The sequence below is a fragment of the Eschrichtius robustus genome, chromosome 10, assembly GCF_028021215.1.
Source record: "Eschrichtius robustus isolate mEscRob2 chromosome 10, mEscRob2.pri, whole genome shotgun sequence".
Classification (NCBI taxonomy): domain Eukaryota; kingdom Metazoa; phylum Chordata; class Mammalia; order Artiodactyla; family Eschrichtiidae; genus Eschrichtius; species Eschrichtius robustus.
Window position 1 is genome coordinate 21,824,705 of NC_090833.1, and position 17,385 is coordinate 21,842,089.

At 41.6% G+C, this 17,385-nt stretch overlaps 1 protein-coding gene across 2 annotated transcripts in view; it reads left to right on the forward strand.

Annotated features, from left to right (window-relative positions):
• Positions 1 to 12,883, forward strand: part of SUSD1 (sushi domain containing 1) — a 136,028-nt gene extending 123,145 nt beyond the window's left edge. Inside the window, exon 17 of one of the 2 annotated variants that reach the window (XM_068552905.1) lies at positions 267 to 4,802. In XM_068552905.1, the coding sequence (XP_068409006.1) occupies position 267 (1 nt within the window). In that variant the 3' untranslated portion in view covers positions 268 to 4,802. Of the gene's footprint in view, positions 1 to 266; positions 4,803 to 12,758 lie in introns of those variants that run through there. The other variant, XM_068552904.1, reaches the window with a different exon arrangement.
• The last annotated feature ends 4,502 nt before the right edge of the window (positions 12,884 to 17,385 follow it).

Below are 17,385 nucleotides of genomic sequence, written 5' to 3' on the forward strand. Positions count from 1 at the left end.
TCAGGCAGAACAGCTGGGATTGAGGAGGGTCAGAGGGGGAGTGCGGGAGGTTGTCCCAGGCTCAGCAGGTGAAAGGCGTGGGTAACTCTGCACCTCAGGAGGGAGGGGCGTGCCCTCCAGTCCCAGGAAGAGAGCAGGGTCAGTGATGGCGCCCTGACCACTCACAGAGTGGTGCCTCTTCTCCTGTGCCGCTTCCCGTGCACACAGGGATGCACCGCAGGAAAACCTAAGTGTCAGTGAACTCTCTTTTCCTCCGCCGTGTCTAGATTGCCGATGCTGCGTGAAGAGGATGCACTGCTGCTGGGGCAGATGTTATGACAGCTTCTCAGGTGTGTGCACAGAGGCCCTGTGTGTGCGTGGGCCTGCAATCCCATTCCTGGATTCAAGACGGTGACTATCTCTTTGGAATCCCCCAAAAGGAGGACACTCGGGAATTGTTGATGTCTTCCCTGCTGCACGACCAGTTCTGTGTCTCTGAACTTGAGAACCTTGATGTACCATGTAATATTGACCACAGGCTACAGGTCACGTGGGCTGGGCCTGTGTTCTCCTCTGAGTGGCGCCGGAGAGTCAGCTCCTCTAGACCCTGAATGCAAGAGACTGTCTGCCTCTTCCTTTATAGCATCTCTGTCATTAATTCAGAATCCATTCTTTTACAGTAAGTAATGAGATAGACTTAAGTGTAGGCTAGAATTTGACTTTATGAAAGAGGTCATTGTAAAGGCTAGAGATCACTGACATAGGCAAACACGGCAAACACTTTAGAAGCCCTTTTCCGACAATTGGTTGACACACTAATTAGAAAGTGTGCTAGCCTGGCCACTCCAGTAAGTTCCCTGCAATATCTGTTAGGCAGTGTTGCTTTGATACAGTTCCTTTTGTCTTATATGTATTCAAAAGCCATAAGTCTTCATTCCAGTAAAAATATTCTGTTAATTTAGACAGTTCTCTTTCACATGAATGTTTAGAACAGCCTTGGCAAGTTTTTTTTCACTGAACATTTCCTAAAAATGCTCTGTGCCTCCTTTTAGACTTGGGGGTGGTGTGGTAACAATGGGTTGCAACACTATGAAGCCCACGGCCAGAGTCCTGTGTGGGGAGGGGAACAATGCGGGCGACACGATCGTCCCTTTTATCTACAACGTCAGTAACTATGAGTGTTACTTTATCATGAACCATGTCCCGGACCTACTGTCAATATGCTGAATTTACAGATGGAGTGGATTCGATTTGACTTTTAAAGCCCGAATCAGTGTTCTTGAAATTTCCTCCCTAACCAACAGTGTAACTCCAAGGCTCAGCAAGGAACGAAGGGAGAAGAAGGATGGAGGCTTGTGGCTTCTCTAAGTGACGGTGGTGTCCTCCTCTGCCTTCTCCCTCCCTCTCCAGGCCTAGAGCATAGAAAGCATGGGGAGGGGTGGGGGGGCAGTGATATTGCCCAACTCGGGATGCAGCATATATGAACGTGGTCCTAGAATTGGGCAACACCACAGTCCTGAGGAAAAGGGACAGTCTTTCCCACATGGTGGGCTGGTGTGTTCTCCACCGGCTCACTGGGCACCGGTGAGGGACACATCTGAGCAGCCTGGGCTTGTAGGCAGATGAGGAGACATGAGCAATGAAAGGAACAGGTGGCAACTCTCTATGAAGCTGCTCCCCCAGGGAGATCTGGCCCAAATCATATCCTCTCAACTGGGAAGAGTCAGAGAGAGGGAAGTGATACCCTGATGCTTGAGTTTTCAAGGCCAGCTGTCAGCCCTGGCCCCAGCCAGTACTGGGCAGTATTAGGAATAATTGTCCTTTGTCCTCTGAGGTGCCGTCTCAGTCTACAACTTAGGACCAACATGTAGAACACTTCCTGCTCTCATTCAGGTGAACTGTAGAGTAGAACTCTCAATAGACTAATACAAATAGCTTCCGACTTTTAATTTTTATGTGCAACAATTCAAACTCATACAGTTTTCACAGCTCTTGAATTATATTGGTTATTATTTACAAATTATTTGGTTAATATGAGGTAGGGTCTCTGATGAGTAAGGATTTTCCTCCAAGCCTCCTCTAACCAAAGAGAGAATCTGAGTTTCTCCCCCTTATTATTATTTTTTACCGGTTCTGTAAATACCATATGTTTCTGTAGTCCCCCTAATTTCAAGTTCTAGAATTAACTGCCAAAGAAGCTACATTTGTCCACATGGGAACTTAGCATAATTGTCATTGAAAGGAAGAAGTCCTATTTGCTTGGTATCAAAAGTTTCTGGTTAAGAAAACTGACTAAATATGAAGTAAAATGTACTTCTGGGTACAGTGCAGAAATGTAAAAGCAGTTCATGAAAGAATACTGAAATAACAAAAACATAGATTTTGTCCCTTCCTCTAAATGTTCCAAACTATAGCACAGGGTTGCTCAGTGTTAATACTTAACAGAAGTAGGTGCTGAGCATTTGCAAGAAGGATGTGCCATTTTCCTGCAGTTCTTTTCTGATCATTTTCTCATGCACATGAAGGCAGCCTTAAGTTCTCTGAATTCGCCTGGTAGCTTAACCACAATACCGTCCCTTTTTTTCCCAAGTGGATTCCTGGTTAAGGCGGGTAGAGCATCTCAGGAGACCAATAGTGGGTCTTCCTAGAAGCATGCAGGGTCCTTCTGTTGAAGGACTGATCAGGTAGCATTCAGAGTTGGGTTATGAGTGCCACTAAATAAAGCTAGATCCTCAGATAGTGATGGAAGAAGGATCTTTTCCTTATTAACTGTCTTGGGGACAGTGTGTAGAGGTGAGTGCCAAGATCCAGTCTTGAGCTCCCTTCTAGACTAGGAATCAAAACTGAGGGTTGCCCAGATATGGAGCAGATTGTTCCCTGGCTGAATTTTTTTTTTTTTTTTTTGGTGCCCATAGTTTTTATTTATCTCCACCATAGTTTTTGTTTATACATGTTCTTTCATTCCATCCTCACAGCAGTTCTGTGTGGTGGGAAGGTTAAGAGTTATCATTTTCCCATTTTAGAGTGGAGAGATGGGTTCAGACAGAGACGTAACTTCAATTGTTACTTTTACTATTATAGCAACTGTGTCTTTTTATACTTATCTTTTCACTGTGATATACCTTCCCCCATCACTTCTAGAAGGAGCCACAAGCAACCAAAATAGATGGAGGTTAACTAGGGGAAATAGGTAATAGTCCATCCATGACTCCAGACCTAAAATTGCAGCTGGGCCCTTAAGATTAAGACCAGAGCAAAAGTCATTACCTTGAAATTCCATAGTGGATTGGAATAAAGTTAGTATTTAAATTGATTTTAAAGGAGGTATAAAAGCATTCTCAAGGCTCCCTTTTTTTGCTAATCTCATATTCCGATTTCCTAACCCTTTAATTTTTCCATTCCCTTCATCAGAGAGAAAACCAGTGGGTAGTAGACGTCAATCAAATGGTGTTTTAAGGACCATTTGCCTCCCACAGCCATCGTTGGTTAAACTCAAGTGCCTGATTTTGGAGAGGAAAGTGGGTGTGGATTTTTCTGTGTCCATTTGTGGGCAGGTGATGCAGTGAGGCAAATCAATTTTAAAAAGTGTACGTCCGTTGTTTCAGAAAGAGAGAGAATGAATGAGTCATTCTGGTGACGTGTGTGTGTGTCTCTGTGTATGTGCGTGTGTGTATCCATATCCATACTTTTTTGGCATAACTCAAGGTTATCAAAATGGGGTCAAACTAGGCATGTGGTTTGTAACATGCATTGGACACATTTTTCATGTCAATCATGATGGCATTAAAAGTTGGTACCATAATTTATTTAACTAATACTCTGTTGAATATTGTGCATTTAGAGTGTTTCCAGATGTTTACTATTCTTATATATGTCTGTATAATTGTATTCAGTTATCACTTATGCTAAATTCCTAGACTTGAAGTTGTTGGAATGAAAACTATATACATTGTAGATTTACTACATATTGTCAGAGGAATCTCAGAAAGTGTATACCAGTTTATGCTCTCACCAGCAGGAAGCCTCAGCATACCTGGGCATCGTTGATATTCTTAATCTTGATTAATCTGGTAGGTGAAAAATGACCTTTCAATGTTTTGTTTGCATTTCTCTGACTAATTTGCATGTTGATTGGTCATTTGTAATTCTGTTGTGGTGATGTGCCTTTTTTCTCAGTAGTTGGCTTGTCTTATATTGATTTGAAAAAGTTCTTTGTATTATAGTAATTTTCACTTTTAGCTGTCACATGTGTTGTAAACAAATTTTCTACTTTATTATTTCCCTTTTGACCTGTTTGTGTCATGCATTGCCACACAAAAACTTTAAATTTGTGTAGTCAAATGTATCAGTCTTTTTCCTTATGTATTTTGCCTTTGGTACCATGCTTAGAAGGACCTTCCAATCTCAAGGTAATAACTATAATTCAGCAGTTAAAAAAAACATTTAAATCTTTAATCCATCTGAAACATTTTAGTATAAGGAGTGAGGTCGGGAGGGGTCTTTTTTTATTCTTGCTAAATGGTTTAGCCAGTTGTTCTATGAATATTCCTTGACTGTTATTTTTTTCCCCTCGTGATTTGACTCGTATACTGAATCATATACTAGAGTCTATTTCTGAACTTTCTCTTTTGTTCTGCTGATTTATTTCTGTGCCAATACCACCTGCTATAAGTTTAAAATAGGGGTTTTTTTTTTCTTAGTACCAAGTAAAAGAAGTTACCACCCTTTTTCTGTTAATTCTCAGAGTATTCTCAGGTTTTATTATATATTTATTCATGTATACATATTTATTTTATGTAAACTAAAGAATTGTTTGGTCAAGTTCCCCCCAAAATCTTCGTATTTTTCTTGGGGATATATTAAATAAAGAGTGCTCTTATCCCAGAACACAATATGTGTCTCCATTTAATGTTTGTGTGTGTTCCTGTCTAGCGTGTTCTAATTTTCAGCTTACAAGGTTATTCATACTTATTTTTGGTTGTGTGTGTCTAGATATTTTACATCTTGTTATCCTGAACTCTTATGTCACTACCTCTGATCCTGCCCCTGAAAGTGCATCCCACAGCCTCTTACTGCTGGCACTGTTAGAGTTCTCTTGCCCTGGCAATCTGCCTTTTTTGGGAAAAGTCACATCAAGATGGCGCCTCCTAAAAAAAAAAAAAAAAAAAAAAAGATGGCTCCTCCAGCTCAGTTACTTTCCTGGGTATCTACTTGACTCACAGAAACTCACAGACCATTGCCATGCCAAATGAGGGATTGCCCCACCATCACAGATCACTCCAGCCACAGACTTTAGTTTTCTTACCCATTAGACCCTTTGGCCTCCATCAGTGGAAGTGTAGCTTCTACTACATTCCAATGTGGTTCCCACTTTTTTGCCCTGATGCTGGCCTGACAGCCTCAGCTTCTTGATCCTTGGGTTTCTTTTTTTTTTTTTAATTTTTTTATTTATGTTTTTATTATTTATTTTTGGCTGTGTTGGGTATTCGTTTCTGTGCGAGGGCTTTCTCTAGTTGCGGCGAGCGGGGACCACTCTTCATTGCGGTGCGCGGGCCTCTCACTATCGCGGCCTCTCTTGTTGCGGAGCACAGGCTCCAGACGCGCAGGCTCAGTAGTTGTGGCTCACGGGCCCAGTTGCTCCGCGGCATGTGGGATCCTCCCAGACCAGGGCTCGAACCCACGTCCCCTGCATTGGCAGGCAGATTCTCAACCACTGCGCCACCAGGGAAGCCCGATCCTTGGGTTTCTTATCCTTGGCGTCAAGTACCAGACCTCTGTGTCCTCTGAAGTTTTAGGGGACACAAAGTCTCTGAGTGGAGGTCCCCTTGAAGCTCCTCTTTCCTGACTTGCACTGAGGAAGGTCCCCTTACCTCCTATCGTCATGGTGGGGGATAGAAAATGCAGAGAATGCCAGCAGCTTTCCCTAAAGAACTACTTTCTTTTGGCCTCTTCAATTTTAAACCCCTTTATAGCCTGGGTATTGGGCTAAGGGTCACAAGACCATTTGGAGATCCTTCTTTTGGAATATGGGAGTGTTTGCAACCTATTATTTTCAATTTTTTTGAACTTTGGTTGAAACAGAAAGGGTCCAATTTGAGGCCAAATGATAGGAAAATACAGTTCACAGAAAAAGAAATGTAAATGGCTCCCAAACGTAAGAAAAGATGCTCAACCTTACTTTTAAGAAAAGTGCAAGTTAGTGAGGTATCATTTCTCACCCGTCAATGAGAAAGCCAGAGATTTAACAACACAGTCTCTTTTGAGGCTGTGGGGAAATAGGAACTCAAACGTTGTTAGTGAGAGTACAGAATGGTACAACCTTTATGGAAGGAAATCTGGCAATATTTACATTGCCTTTGTCTTTAACCCAGCAATCCCACCTCTGGGACCTATCCCATGGATTCATCTGCACATGTTCCCAATGACACATGAGCAAGGTTATTCATTATGACGTGGCTTATAATAACAAAAGCTTAGAAATAACCCAAATGCCTCTCAGAAGGAAACTAGTTACATGAACTATGATACTTCTAGGTACACAATGTAATACCCTGAGTTGTAAAAAAGGAACGAGGAAGGACTCTACGCATTGATATGGGGAGATCTTTAAGCTGTATTGTTTTAATGAGGAAAACAAGATGGAGAATAGTGTATATCATACGCTATCTCTTATGTAAGAAAGAGGGGGAATGAGAATATTTATTCAATTTTACATAAACACAGGAATGATAGCAATGAATTGATGTAAATGGTTACAAATGGAGCAAGGAAGAATGGGGTGAAGGTGGACAGGGTGAGAGTGAGTCTTTTAAGTGTTTATCTTCTTATTTTGTTTTGTTTTTAAACATGTAAGTATATTACTATACAAAAACATAAAAATAAAATTTCATAAGGAAAAGAAAGTGTTCCATTTAATATCCTATTACACATGTGTCAATAAAAATATGATGGGTACTGCTTAGTCTCCTTCTAAACCCAAGACACTTAGATTTGGATAAGTTTGGTTTAATTTTCCATCACAAAATTGGTGGGGCATCCAGTGCTGTCTTTTAAGATTTCTGAAAATTCCATGAGGGGGTAAAGGTGGATGTGTTATATTCCCATGATCAACTCTAGGGCCTACTTTCTGCTTCCTATGAATTAATTTAGCTGATGGATCATCTCATCCTCCTATGTGGGGTCCCTGTTCCCTCCTGCATCGACTCACCTGTGGAACTCAGCTCCTTTTCATGATTTCCACCCAAAGTTTCACTAAGGACTTGGGGCATTTAGGTAACGTGAATGGAGAGTGTATTAGTTTCCTACTGATGCTGTAACAAATTGCCACACACTTGGTGGCTTTCAACCACACAAATTTATTATTTTACAGTTCTGGAAGTCGGAAGTCTGCCATGAGTCTCACTGGGCTAAAGTCAAAGTGTTGGCTGAGCTGTGTTCCTTCTGGAAGCTTGAGGGAGAATCCATTTGTTTGCCGCTTCTAGCTTTTAGAGGCTGCCTATATTCCTTGACTGTGGCCTTTCCTCCATCTTCAAAGCCAACAGTGTGGCATCTTTGAATCTCTCTCTGACTCTGACTCTCCCGTCCACCCCTGCCCCCATTTCATTTATAGGAGATTACAGCGGGCCTCCCTGGATAATCCAGGATAATCTCCCATCTCAAGATCCTTAACTTAATCACATTTACAAAGTTCCTTTTACCATGGAAGATAACTTATCCACAGGCTCTGAGATTAATACGTGGACATTTTTGGTGGCCATTTTTCTGCCTATAACAAGAGAGTATTATATTTTAGATACACAAATAATTAAAAGAGGATGTTAGTTATCTTTGTTCTTCGACGTTTCCTTCCTTTCCCATCCCTTCCCATCTTCATTCTTTATCAAATCCCCTAAATTCCTGAAATGCAGAACAACTCATCTATGTCTTTCTTTTTTTTAACCAAAGTACTTTACCAAAGTAATTTTTTAAACAAGAATAGTTTCCTCCTTAAGAATTCTGTTGCCAGCTGTTAAACTTTATATTTTTGAAAAACTTCTGAAAATTTCCCAAAGTTTCTGAATGTTGAATGCATTCTTCCTTGTTTTACAGTGCTGATTCAGATTTCTTAAAATTTTTTTATGAATCTTCGGTAATGTGATTTTGGGGGACAACTAGAAACTAGAAGATGAAATATTTGAGAGAGAATTATAGCAAAGACTATATATGCTTTTTTATTTTTTTATTGCTGTGTAACAACTTACCACAAACGTAATGGCTTAAACTACTACACATTTATTATCCTCCAGTTTTTATGGGTCAGGAATCCAGGTTTGGTTTAGTTGGTTTCTCTGCTCAGCGTATCACAAGTCTGCAAGGAAGGTGTTGGCTAGGTTGCATCTTCATCAAGAGGCTCGACAGGGGAAGATACCCCTTCCATGCTTATTCATATTGTTGGCAGAATCCATTTCCTCGTGATCGTATGGCTGAAGGTCCCAACTTTTTGCTGGCTGTCAGCTGGAAGCTGTCCTCGGGTCCTAGATGCCAGTCATAGTTCCTAGAGGGCCATTTGCAGTTGTTTGCCAGGTGGGCTTCCTAAACAGACTGCCCAATTCATCAAGTCAGCAAGGACAACCTCTGAGTACAGGGAGGGCCCAGTTCCTCTTTTAAAGGGCTTTCATCTGACTAAGTCAGGCCCACCCAGGATAATCTACCTTTAGCTAACCAAAAAGCAACTAATTTGGAACCTTAATTACATCTGCAAAATCCCTTCACTTTTTCCATATTCTGTTGGTTAGAACTAAGTCACACTCAAGGGGAAAAAATTACACAGGCTGTGGACACCAAGTGGCAGAGATTATGAGGGTCATCTCATAGAATTTTGCTTACCATAAGTTACTAAAGAAAAAATCAGTTATAGACTTTAAATTCTACCACAATTTTTCCTAGGTTCTTCTGACAGGGCTACTTAACTTTATAGCAAAAGCCTAGGAATACTTCTGTTTTCTCTATGGAGAGGTACCAAGGCTGCCAGGGGTGGAAGTGACCAATGGCCAGAGGTTTCAGGAAGGTAACTGGGTCTGGAAGACTGCCATCTCCCCTTGGACTGGTTGCGTTCCCTTGAGCAAGGCACAGAGATTTGGGGAAGGGAAAGAACACCATTTCCCTGGGTCCATGGGCATGTGTCCCATCTCCTAGCCTTTGGGTTAGCAGGATTCAGGATTTGTGAACTTGGCCTGCAAGAGTCTATTTCCGCCAAATTCTAGTGAGCCTAGTGTATGGCCTGTAGGGTTAGTTGTCCTATAGTCCCTGTAAAGGGCCATCCTGAGTCTTGGTGGGCTGGGCAGGGTAAGGCAACATTGACCAGGTTCAAGGCTTCCAGAGGGTGGTGTGAGCTCCAGGGACCAGCGCTGGAGAGCACAAAGGTCCTTCCCAGCCCCAAGACCCTCCATAACCAAGGACTTGGCAGTAGCTGTGTGCAGCCGAAAATGGCTGAGATAAAGGGCAAAGCACGTACAGCTCTTGCCACAAGCTGTGATTCCTTCTGTCCAAGGGGCCTTCCAGTGAAGAGTGAACCTTAGAACCTGAAAGAGGGCTCAGCTCCAAGAACCAGAGGGAATTTGGGTTGTCTTGGGATGATCACTGTGAATTGAGATCTCACAGAGATGAACACCAGATGATGCAGACACTGACGCTTTGCTGTGCTGGGATGGTCAGGGACAACCATGAGGCTTTCCACCATGCTGCTTTCTGGCCAAAGAGGGGCAGAGCCCAGGAAAGGGGAATTGTTATCACAAGACCTAGGAAGGGGCAGCAGCTGGGCAGCGCATCTCTTGCACCGAACAAGGAAGACAGTATCTTGGTCCTGGTAAGAGAGTATAAACGTCCGTACTGCGTGTGGCCCTGTAAGGGAGATGGTGCACGGGGCTGCCAGACTCAAAGACTCCAGCCTGTCTGCAGCTTGCCGCCAAGGACACAAAACAGCTGAGTCTGACTTGACTGCCTGTGATCAGCATTCATGAGCATTTTTACTGGATTTCTTGTAGAAAATTAACACATAGCTATCTGGTCTGAATATCAATCTGAGTTTGTGCATCTGGAACAGCTCACTGGATTAGATGGAGGCTGAAGGAACTCCGCAAAGGTAAAAGGACCAGCCCCCATACTGACCTCGTGAGACTGCATCTCAGTGTCCAGCTGTAACACACCTCTGGTGTCAGCCCCTTTCCTCCACTTCTCCTCCTCTCTGCAGCCACTCCTCTGACTTCCTCTCCCTCAACCTGCAGGCTGCTGTTGCAGACCCCTGCAGACCTCTGTAAAGAGATCACTCAAATCGGGGTGGAGCTAGAACAGAACTGGAACCTACACTGGAGATACAGCTGGGAGGGCACGTGAGTTTCACTGTGAGCCAGGCATGGAAAGACCAAGGCTTGTCACTGGATGAGATAGAAGAAACAGAGACCTACTTCTGGACAGCAGGAGGCGGTCTGCTTTCCTGGAGGGACACACAGTGCCCAACAGACTTGGGGAGTTACCTGTGTGTCTCGGAGGGCTGCCTATGTGCATTGGAGGGATACTTGTGTTTATTCTACACTTGACCTGGGACTGTGGTCTGTATCGATTGTATTGCACTCATAGCTTTCCACGGTTGGCTGGCCAGCTCATCATCCTCAGCCTCTGCCTGCAAGTGAGTTGCCAACTGGCCCTTTATTGTCCACCCAGCTTTCGTCAGCTTCGTCACCCAGGTCGTTGCCCTTAATTCCTGGGCCTTCACCAGTTTCCCAAGAATAAATTGTTTGGACTACTTCTAGTCTGCTGCTGTGTATTAGCCTGCATTTTTGGAAACTCTGATAAAGTTTCCAAACTGACTTACCTTTTTTAGCTATATGACGCCTGCTTTGCATACCTTTTTTTGCTATATGACTCCTGCTTTGCATACCTTTTTTTGCTATATGACTCCTGCTTTGCATACCTTCTTTTGCTATGTGACTCCTGCTTTGCATACCTTCTTTTGCTATATGACTCCTGCTTTGCATACCTTTTTTTTGCTATATGGCTCCTGCTTTGGGTAATTGTTTGCTTCATCAACCACCATGCTGCATTCTGGTAAACTGAAAGAAAAAGAAATTGTTAGAACTGAGCAACAGGGAAAACCACGTATTTTGAACCGATGCTTTCTGAGTGGAATGAGAGCCTGAGACTTGAGCCTGAAGGAGAGGTTGCGTAGCTATGCTGAACTTTTAAGCATTTCAACTGAGAAGCTCCAGAATTCTCTGATCTTAGTGAATTCCTATCTAATTCTGAAGAGATTCCCCAGGAACCCCACTCTGAGGGTGGTGATAGGCCACTAGAATCATTTAAATCTATGTTTATAAGATTTATAATGAATACTTACAGTGAAAAGAAAGCTTTAAAAAAAAAAATCCATAGCACACAGGGATGGGATTTGACACCCAATGAAAGAAATCATAGCTTAAGTTAGCCTGAGTTATACTGTGTTTTGGAAATGCTCTGAACTCAATACTTATGCCACGTACTCTAAGACAAAAGTACTTAGATTTTATTATTATTATTATTCTCAGGAGTAAGCTTGCTGAATCACCACAGGCTTTTTGGTTTTTTAACTACCAGTTTGCGGAATGTCACTGTCCATTTGGCTTGGAGTTGCTCTGGGTCCACCCTCGAGCCCACCTTTTGAGCCTGTCATTTGGCAAAGTGCATTATTGGTGGTCCTTCCTGCTAAGTATAGAGCTTGGTAGTGATTTCAAATTAGTGGGGAATGATAGATTATTAGGGAAGTGTGGGAATCAATGTCTAACCATTTGGGGAACACTTGTTTGCAATAAATATGATTAACAACGAAGGGAAGCCTCTTGCACTGTTGGTGGGAATGTAAGTTGATACAGCCACTATGGAGAACAGTATGGAGGTTCCTTAAAAAACTACAAATAGAACTACCATATGACCCAGCAATCCCACTACTGGGCATATACCCAGAGAAAAACATAATTCAAAAAGACACATGCACCCCAGTATTCATTGCAGCGCTATTAACAATAGCCAGGACATGAAAGCAACCTAAATGTCTATCAACAGAGGAATGGATAAAGAACATGTGGTACCTATATACAATGGAATATTCCTCAGCCATAAAAAGGAACGAAACTGGGTTATTTGTAGAGACGTAGATGGGCCTAGAGATTGTCATATATAGTGAAGTAAGTCAGAAAGATAAAAACAAATATCGTATATTATCACATATATGTGGAATCTAGAAAAATGGTGTAGGTGATCTTATTTGCAAAGCAGAAATAGAGACACAGACATAGAGGACAAACGTATGAATACTAAGGGGGAAAGGGGCAGGTGGGATGAATTGGGAGGTTGGGATTGACATATATACACTATTGATGCTATGTATAAAACAGATAACTAATGAGAACCTACTGTATAGCTCAGGGAATTCTACTCAGTGCTCTGTGGTGACCTAAATGGGAAGGAAATCCAACAAAGAGGGGGTATATGTATACGTATAGCTGATCCACTTTGCTGTACAGTAGAAACTAACACAATATTGTAAAGCAACCATACTCCAATAAAAATTACTTTAAAAAAGGAATAAAAGCTGTTTAAAATCAATTTAAAAAATGAGTTAATAGGCTTACTATATAATAGTCTTACACATCAATAACAAAAACTGTAAGATCCTCCTGCAAGGGGAAAAGAATGATCAGACAATTCACAAGTTCTGCTGTTATTTTTCTCTGGAAGTCACACCTATATTTTAATTTTTCTTGCACCAGCAAAAATGAAGCAAGAAATGAAGAACATAACATGGGAGTAGGAAGCCAGGTGGACATCAGACAGCTGATCAAAATGTTCACTGTCCAAAGGCTAGGTGTGATTTCCATCCTAGCTCACACAGCCTGTGTCTTCGACTTTCTATTCCCAGGTAACGCTTTTTTCTTTTCTTGCCTAATACTACTCTTCTCTAATTGATAGCTTCCAATGGATCATATCTGTCTGAGGCATGTTTCTTAAACCCTAAGGAGGATTTGATGTGTGTCCTCTATCTGGAGTATAGCCAGGAAACTTCCCAGTACTCTTTCAAAGAAATGAGACTGGAAGTGTGAAATCTAGTCCCGTCCTGTTAGTTTAGCATTCATTGTGAGCAGACTGGACTCTTGCCCAGCTGAAAGAAGCTGACGTCATCTGCTTTCATTTGACCCTGAATTTCCCCTCTGATTGAGACATCAGTCCAACCTTCATTTCACAACACCCAGCAAATATTTTACTGAATGCCTTCAGTGATGGAGTTTCTACACTACAAGCAGAATGGCAAGCAGAAAGACAAGAGGGAAGGGGTGCAAAGAAGAGGAAGAGGGAAGGGGGTAGCAAAGGTTACTCAGGTAGAGTTGAGCTGGACCTTGAAGGATTAGGAGGGTTTTATCAGGCAGAGAAGACTAGGAGGGAAATTCCAGTAATGGAAGGGGGGAGGGGTATAAGAATATGAACAAAGGCAGGAAATTTCACGAAGAGACATTAAAGATCACAATAGAGGGATGGACCAACGTAAGAGAGACATTACCAAAGTAAAAATGAAGGAGCTGATGGTGCATTGGATTGGCTGGGTGCTGGAGGGATGCAGGGAGGTACATATAAGAAGGGGAAGATATGCTTATTAAGCCTTTGAAAATAACATTTAGAAAGAAGAGAACATCTGCTACACAATTTGTGACTCTAATGAGACTTTTTCCCCCCAAACATACTAGATATTCATTTAAATATACTTCTTCGAAGTACTTTGAAAAACTAAATAAACACTTATTCCAGTGATGCTATTAGTGTTTGAAAAATCTTTAGAAATCCCCTTTGGGAATTGCCTTCAGAATTTGTTTATGAACTACCAAAGAACATCAAGCAGTTTTATTACCTCACGGTTTTCTGTCTCTGTTTCTCTACATACGGTGAAAACATTATATATGCATATAAAACATGTATCATTAAAACTTAACCAGTTGGACATTTCTTTAATTTTTTTTATTGTAGTATAGTTGATTTGCAATGTTGTGTTAATTTCTACTGTACAGCAAAGTGATTCAGTTACATATACATTCTTTTTTTAAAAAATACGTTCTTTTTTTAAAAAAAATTAATTTATTTTATTTATTTTTGGCTGTGTTGGGTCTCTGTTGCTGCGCGGGGGCTTTCTCTAGTTGCAGCGAGCTGGGGCTACTCTTCGTTGCGGTGCGCGGGCTTCTCATTGCAGTGGCTTTTATTGTTGCGGAGCACGGGCTCTAGGTGCGCGGGCTTCAGTAGTTGTGGCTCGCGGGCTCAGTAATTGTGGCACGCGGGCTCTAGAGCACAGGCTCAGTAGTTGTAGCGCACGGGCTTAGTTGCTCCGCGGCATGTGGGATCTTCCCGGACCAGGGCTCGAACCCGTGTCCCCTGCATTGGCAGGCGGATTCTTAACCACTGAGCCACCAGGGAAGCCTTATACATCCTTTTTTAATATTCTTTTCCATTAAGGTTCATCACAGTATCTTGAATATAGTTCCTTGTGCTATACAGTAGGACCTAGTTGTTTACCGTTGTATATATAAAATAATTTGCATCTGCTAACCCCAACTTCCCACTCCATCCCTCCTCCACCCTCCCTCCCCCTTGGCAACCACAAATCCGTTCTCTATGGACATTTCTTTTACAAGCTAGAACATGTGGGGGGATTTCCCTGGCGGTGCAGGGGGCATGGGTTCAATCTCTGGTCGGGATCCCGCATGCCACTGGCATGGCCAAAAAACAAAAACAAAAACACTAGAACATGTGGCAAATGGCTTTTACCTATTTCCAAAAATTGAATACAATCTGAAAAACATTTCACTTATGGACTCAGAACACCCGCAAAAAATGTGCTTCAGGCTCTGACGGCAATCTTCAAAGGGGGATTCCAGCAGTATTGGGCCTCCACAGAACTGAAGTCATGTGGACCTCCACAAGTGACCTCCACAGGTGACTGTTGCCACAGGGACCTTGTCCCTCGATTAGATACATTCTGGGGAATTTCTGTCTTCGTGGCTGGACAAGTTGTCATATGACAGTTTATGGTCCATGTTGGCTTCCTCTGCAGTCACTCATGATTGGAGGCCCCCTTCCCCAAGTCCCCCGTGAAGACCTTGCCAAACCTGGGAAGGGAAGGGGGTTTCCTAAAACCATCGGGGACTAAGACCACCTAACGGCAGAACCTGAGGAGGACTGGGCTTCAGCTCACTGTTCATTCTGGCTTCGTTTCACAAAAGCAGAGCCCTTCTGCAGAGGGAGGAAAGCCTTTCCAGTGACTGGAATTGGGAAATAGGCTGCGGTGTTCCTCTAGGCACTGAATCCACTCTGGGGCAGACAGGACATGTCCCGTCCACGACCACATCCCAGGGCAATGTCTGGATCCAGAAAGAATGCAAAGCTTAGAAACAGCTGAACAGTATTCCTGGAAGGTACACACCACAAACAGGCAGTTGTGATTCCTCAATAAATTGCCCAAAGGGCATGAGTGTGTGTGTATTGTACATGTGTGCATATTTATGTTGCCTGTTGTGTGTGCACACATGTGTTATTGTGTGATGCATGTGTGTATGGTATGTTCACGTGGGGTGTGTATAGTGTGTATGGTACATGTGTGCATATGTGTGTTGTGTGTGGTATTGTGTGGTGCGTGTGTATGTGGTATGTTCATGTGGGGGGTGTGTATGGTACATGGTTGCATGTGTGTGTTGTCTGTTGTATGTGCACATGTGTGTATTGTGTGGTGTATGTGTGTATGGTATGTTCACATGGTGTGTGTGTGTGTGTTTGTGTGTGTGTGTGTGTGTGTGTGTGTGTGTGAAGGGCGCTGGGACGATCCTGGCAGGAGTGAGTGATAGGAACTGCCATTGGTCATCCCTCTCCCTTCATCTTCAGAGTCTGTGGGAACAGGTCAGTAGAGACAGGAGAAAAATTCTATCAGCTAAAGAACCGATACTTTTTCCCTTGGGAGGAATAATGATGTTTTCTCAATGACTACACAACTCTTTTCATACCAGAGTAGCAGCAAGTTGTCTGTCATTTGTATTGCACATATTTTCCCACATTTGTCCTTTGTCTTTCAACTTTATTTATAGGGCTCTTGTCTGTTTTTGCCACTGGGAAGTTTTCACTGTTACATAGTTGAGGTTATTAATCTTTTGTTTGTGATCACCGGCTGTCATGACATGTTCAGATAGACCTTCCACCCACGATTATAAAAATATTTGTCCAGTCTCTCTCCTAGTTCTTATGTAATTTTGGTTTTTACTTTAAAACATTGCTGTATTTGGAATTTATTTTGTGTAATGAATGAAACAAGAACCCACATTTTATTTAAAACATTTCACACCAACCTGTATTTTTCTTTCACACTATTCACTGCAGTTAAAATAGCACAATTATTTATGTGATTATCTTTTCCCAATCACCATTGATTTGAGATACCACATTTTTTTCATACAATACTTTGAAATATGCTTCTTTCTGTAAATATCATGTTGGGATTTTGACCAGAAAAGGGATTTTCTCGATTATTTTGGAAGAATTTATATGAGAATATTTCTGTGCACTCACAGGGGATGCCTTTTCACTTAGTCATATATTATCTTCTATTTCTTGGTAATTTTCTCTTTTTTTCACATAATTGAAATTTATTTGTATAATTTTATGTTTTGTACTTTTAAAATGGATTAAATTTGGGTTATATTTCTTATACATTATAAGACTTTTGATTTTTGAATATTAATATTATATCATCAAAACTTTCTCAACTCTCTTTTACTCTTTTAATTTTCAGTAATTTTCTGCTGAATCTTATGCTTTCTATTATCTGCAAATGATGATAATTTTGTCTTCTTCATTCCAATAGTTAAACCTCTTATTTTGTTCTTTTGTCTAATTGCAACGTCTATCACATAAAAGCAATGTCATATTATAGAAATTATAAGTGCTTAATTGCTAAGCTTGATATTGGCTTTTGGTATAAGATATGTTTTGATAGTAAGGAAATTATTCACCTAATCCCATTTTACAAAGAACATTTATCAAGAATGGACATTAAATTTTATGAATGTTTTATTGAAATCTACCATGGGATTATATGCTTTTCCCCCTTTGGTCAACATTAATACAAATTTTCAAGCATTTAGCCACCTTTGCATTCTTGTAATACACAGTCGCAGTCATGGTAAATTATTATTTAAATCTGCTCCCAGATTCTATTTGTTAATATTGGGTTGGCAAAAAAATGCCTTTGGTTTTTAAGTAAAAATAAAAGACACATTTTTCATTTTCACCAAGAACTTTATTGAATGTATTCACCGTTTTGTTCCACTACCTTCTGCCATTTTTCAGGCAACTTCATAATTCCATCTT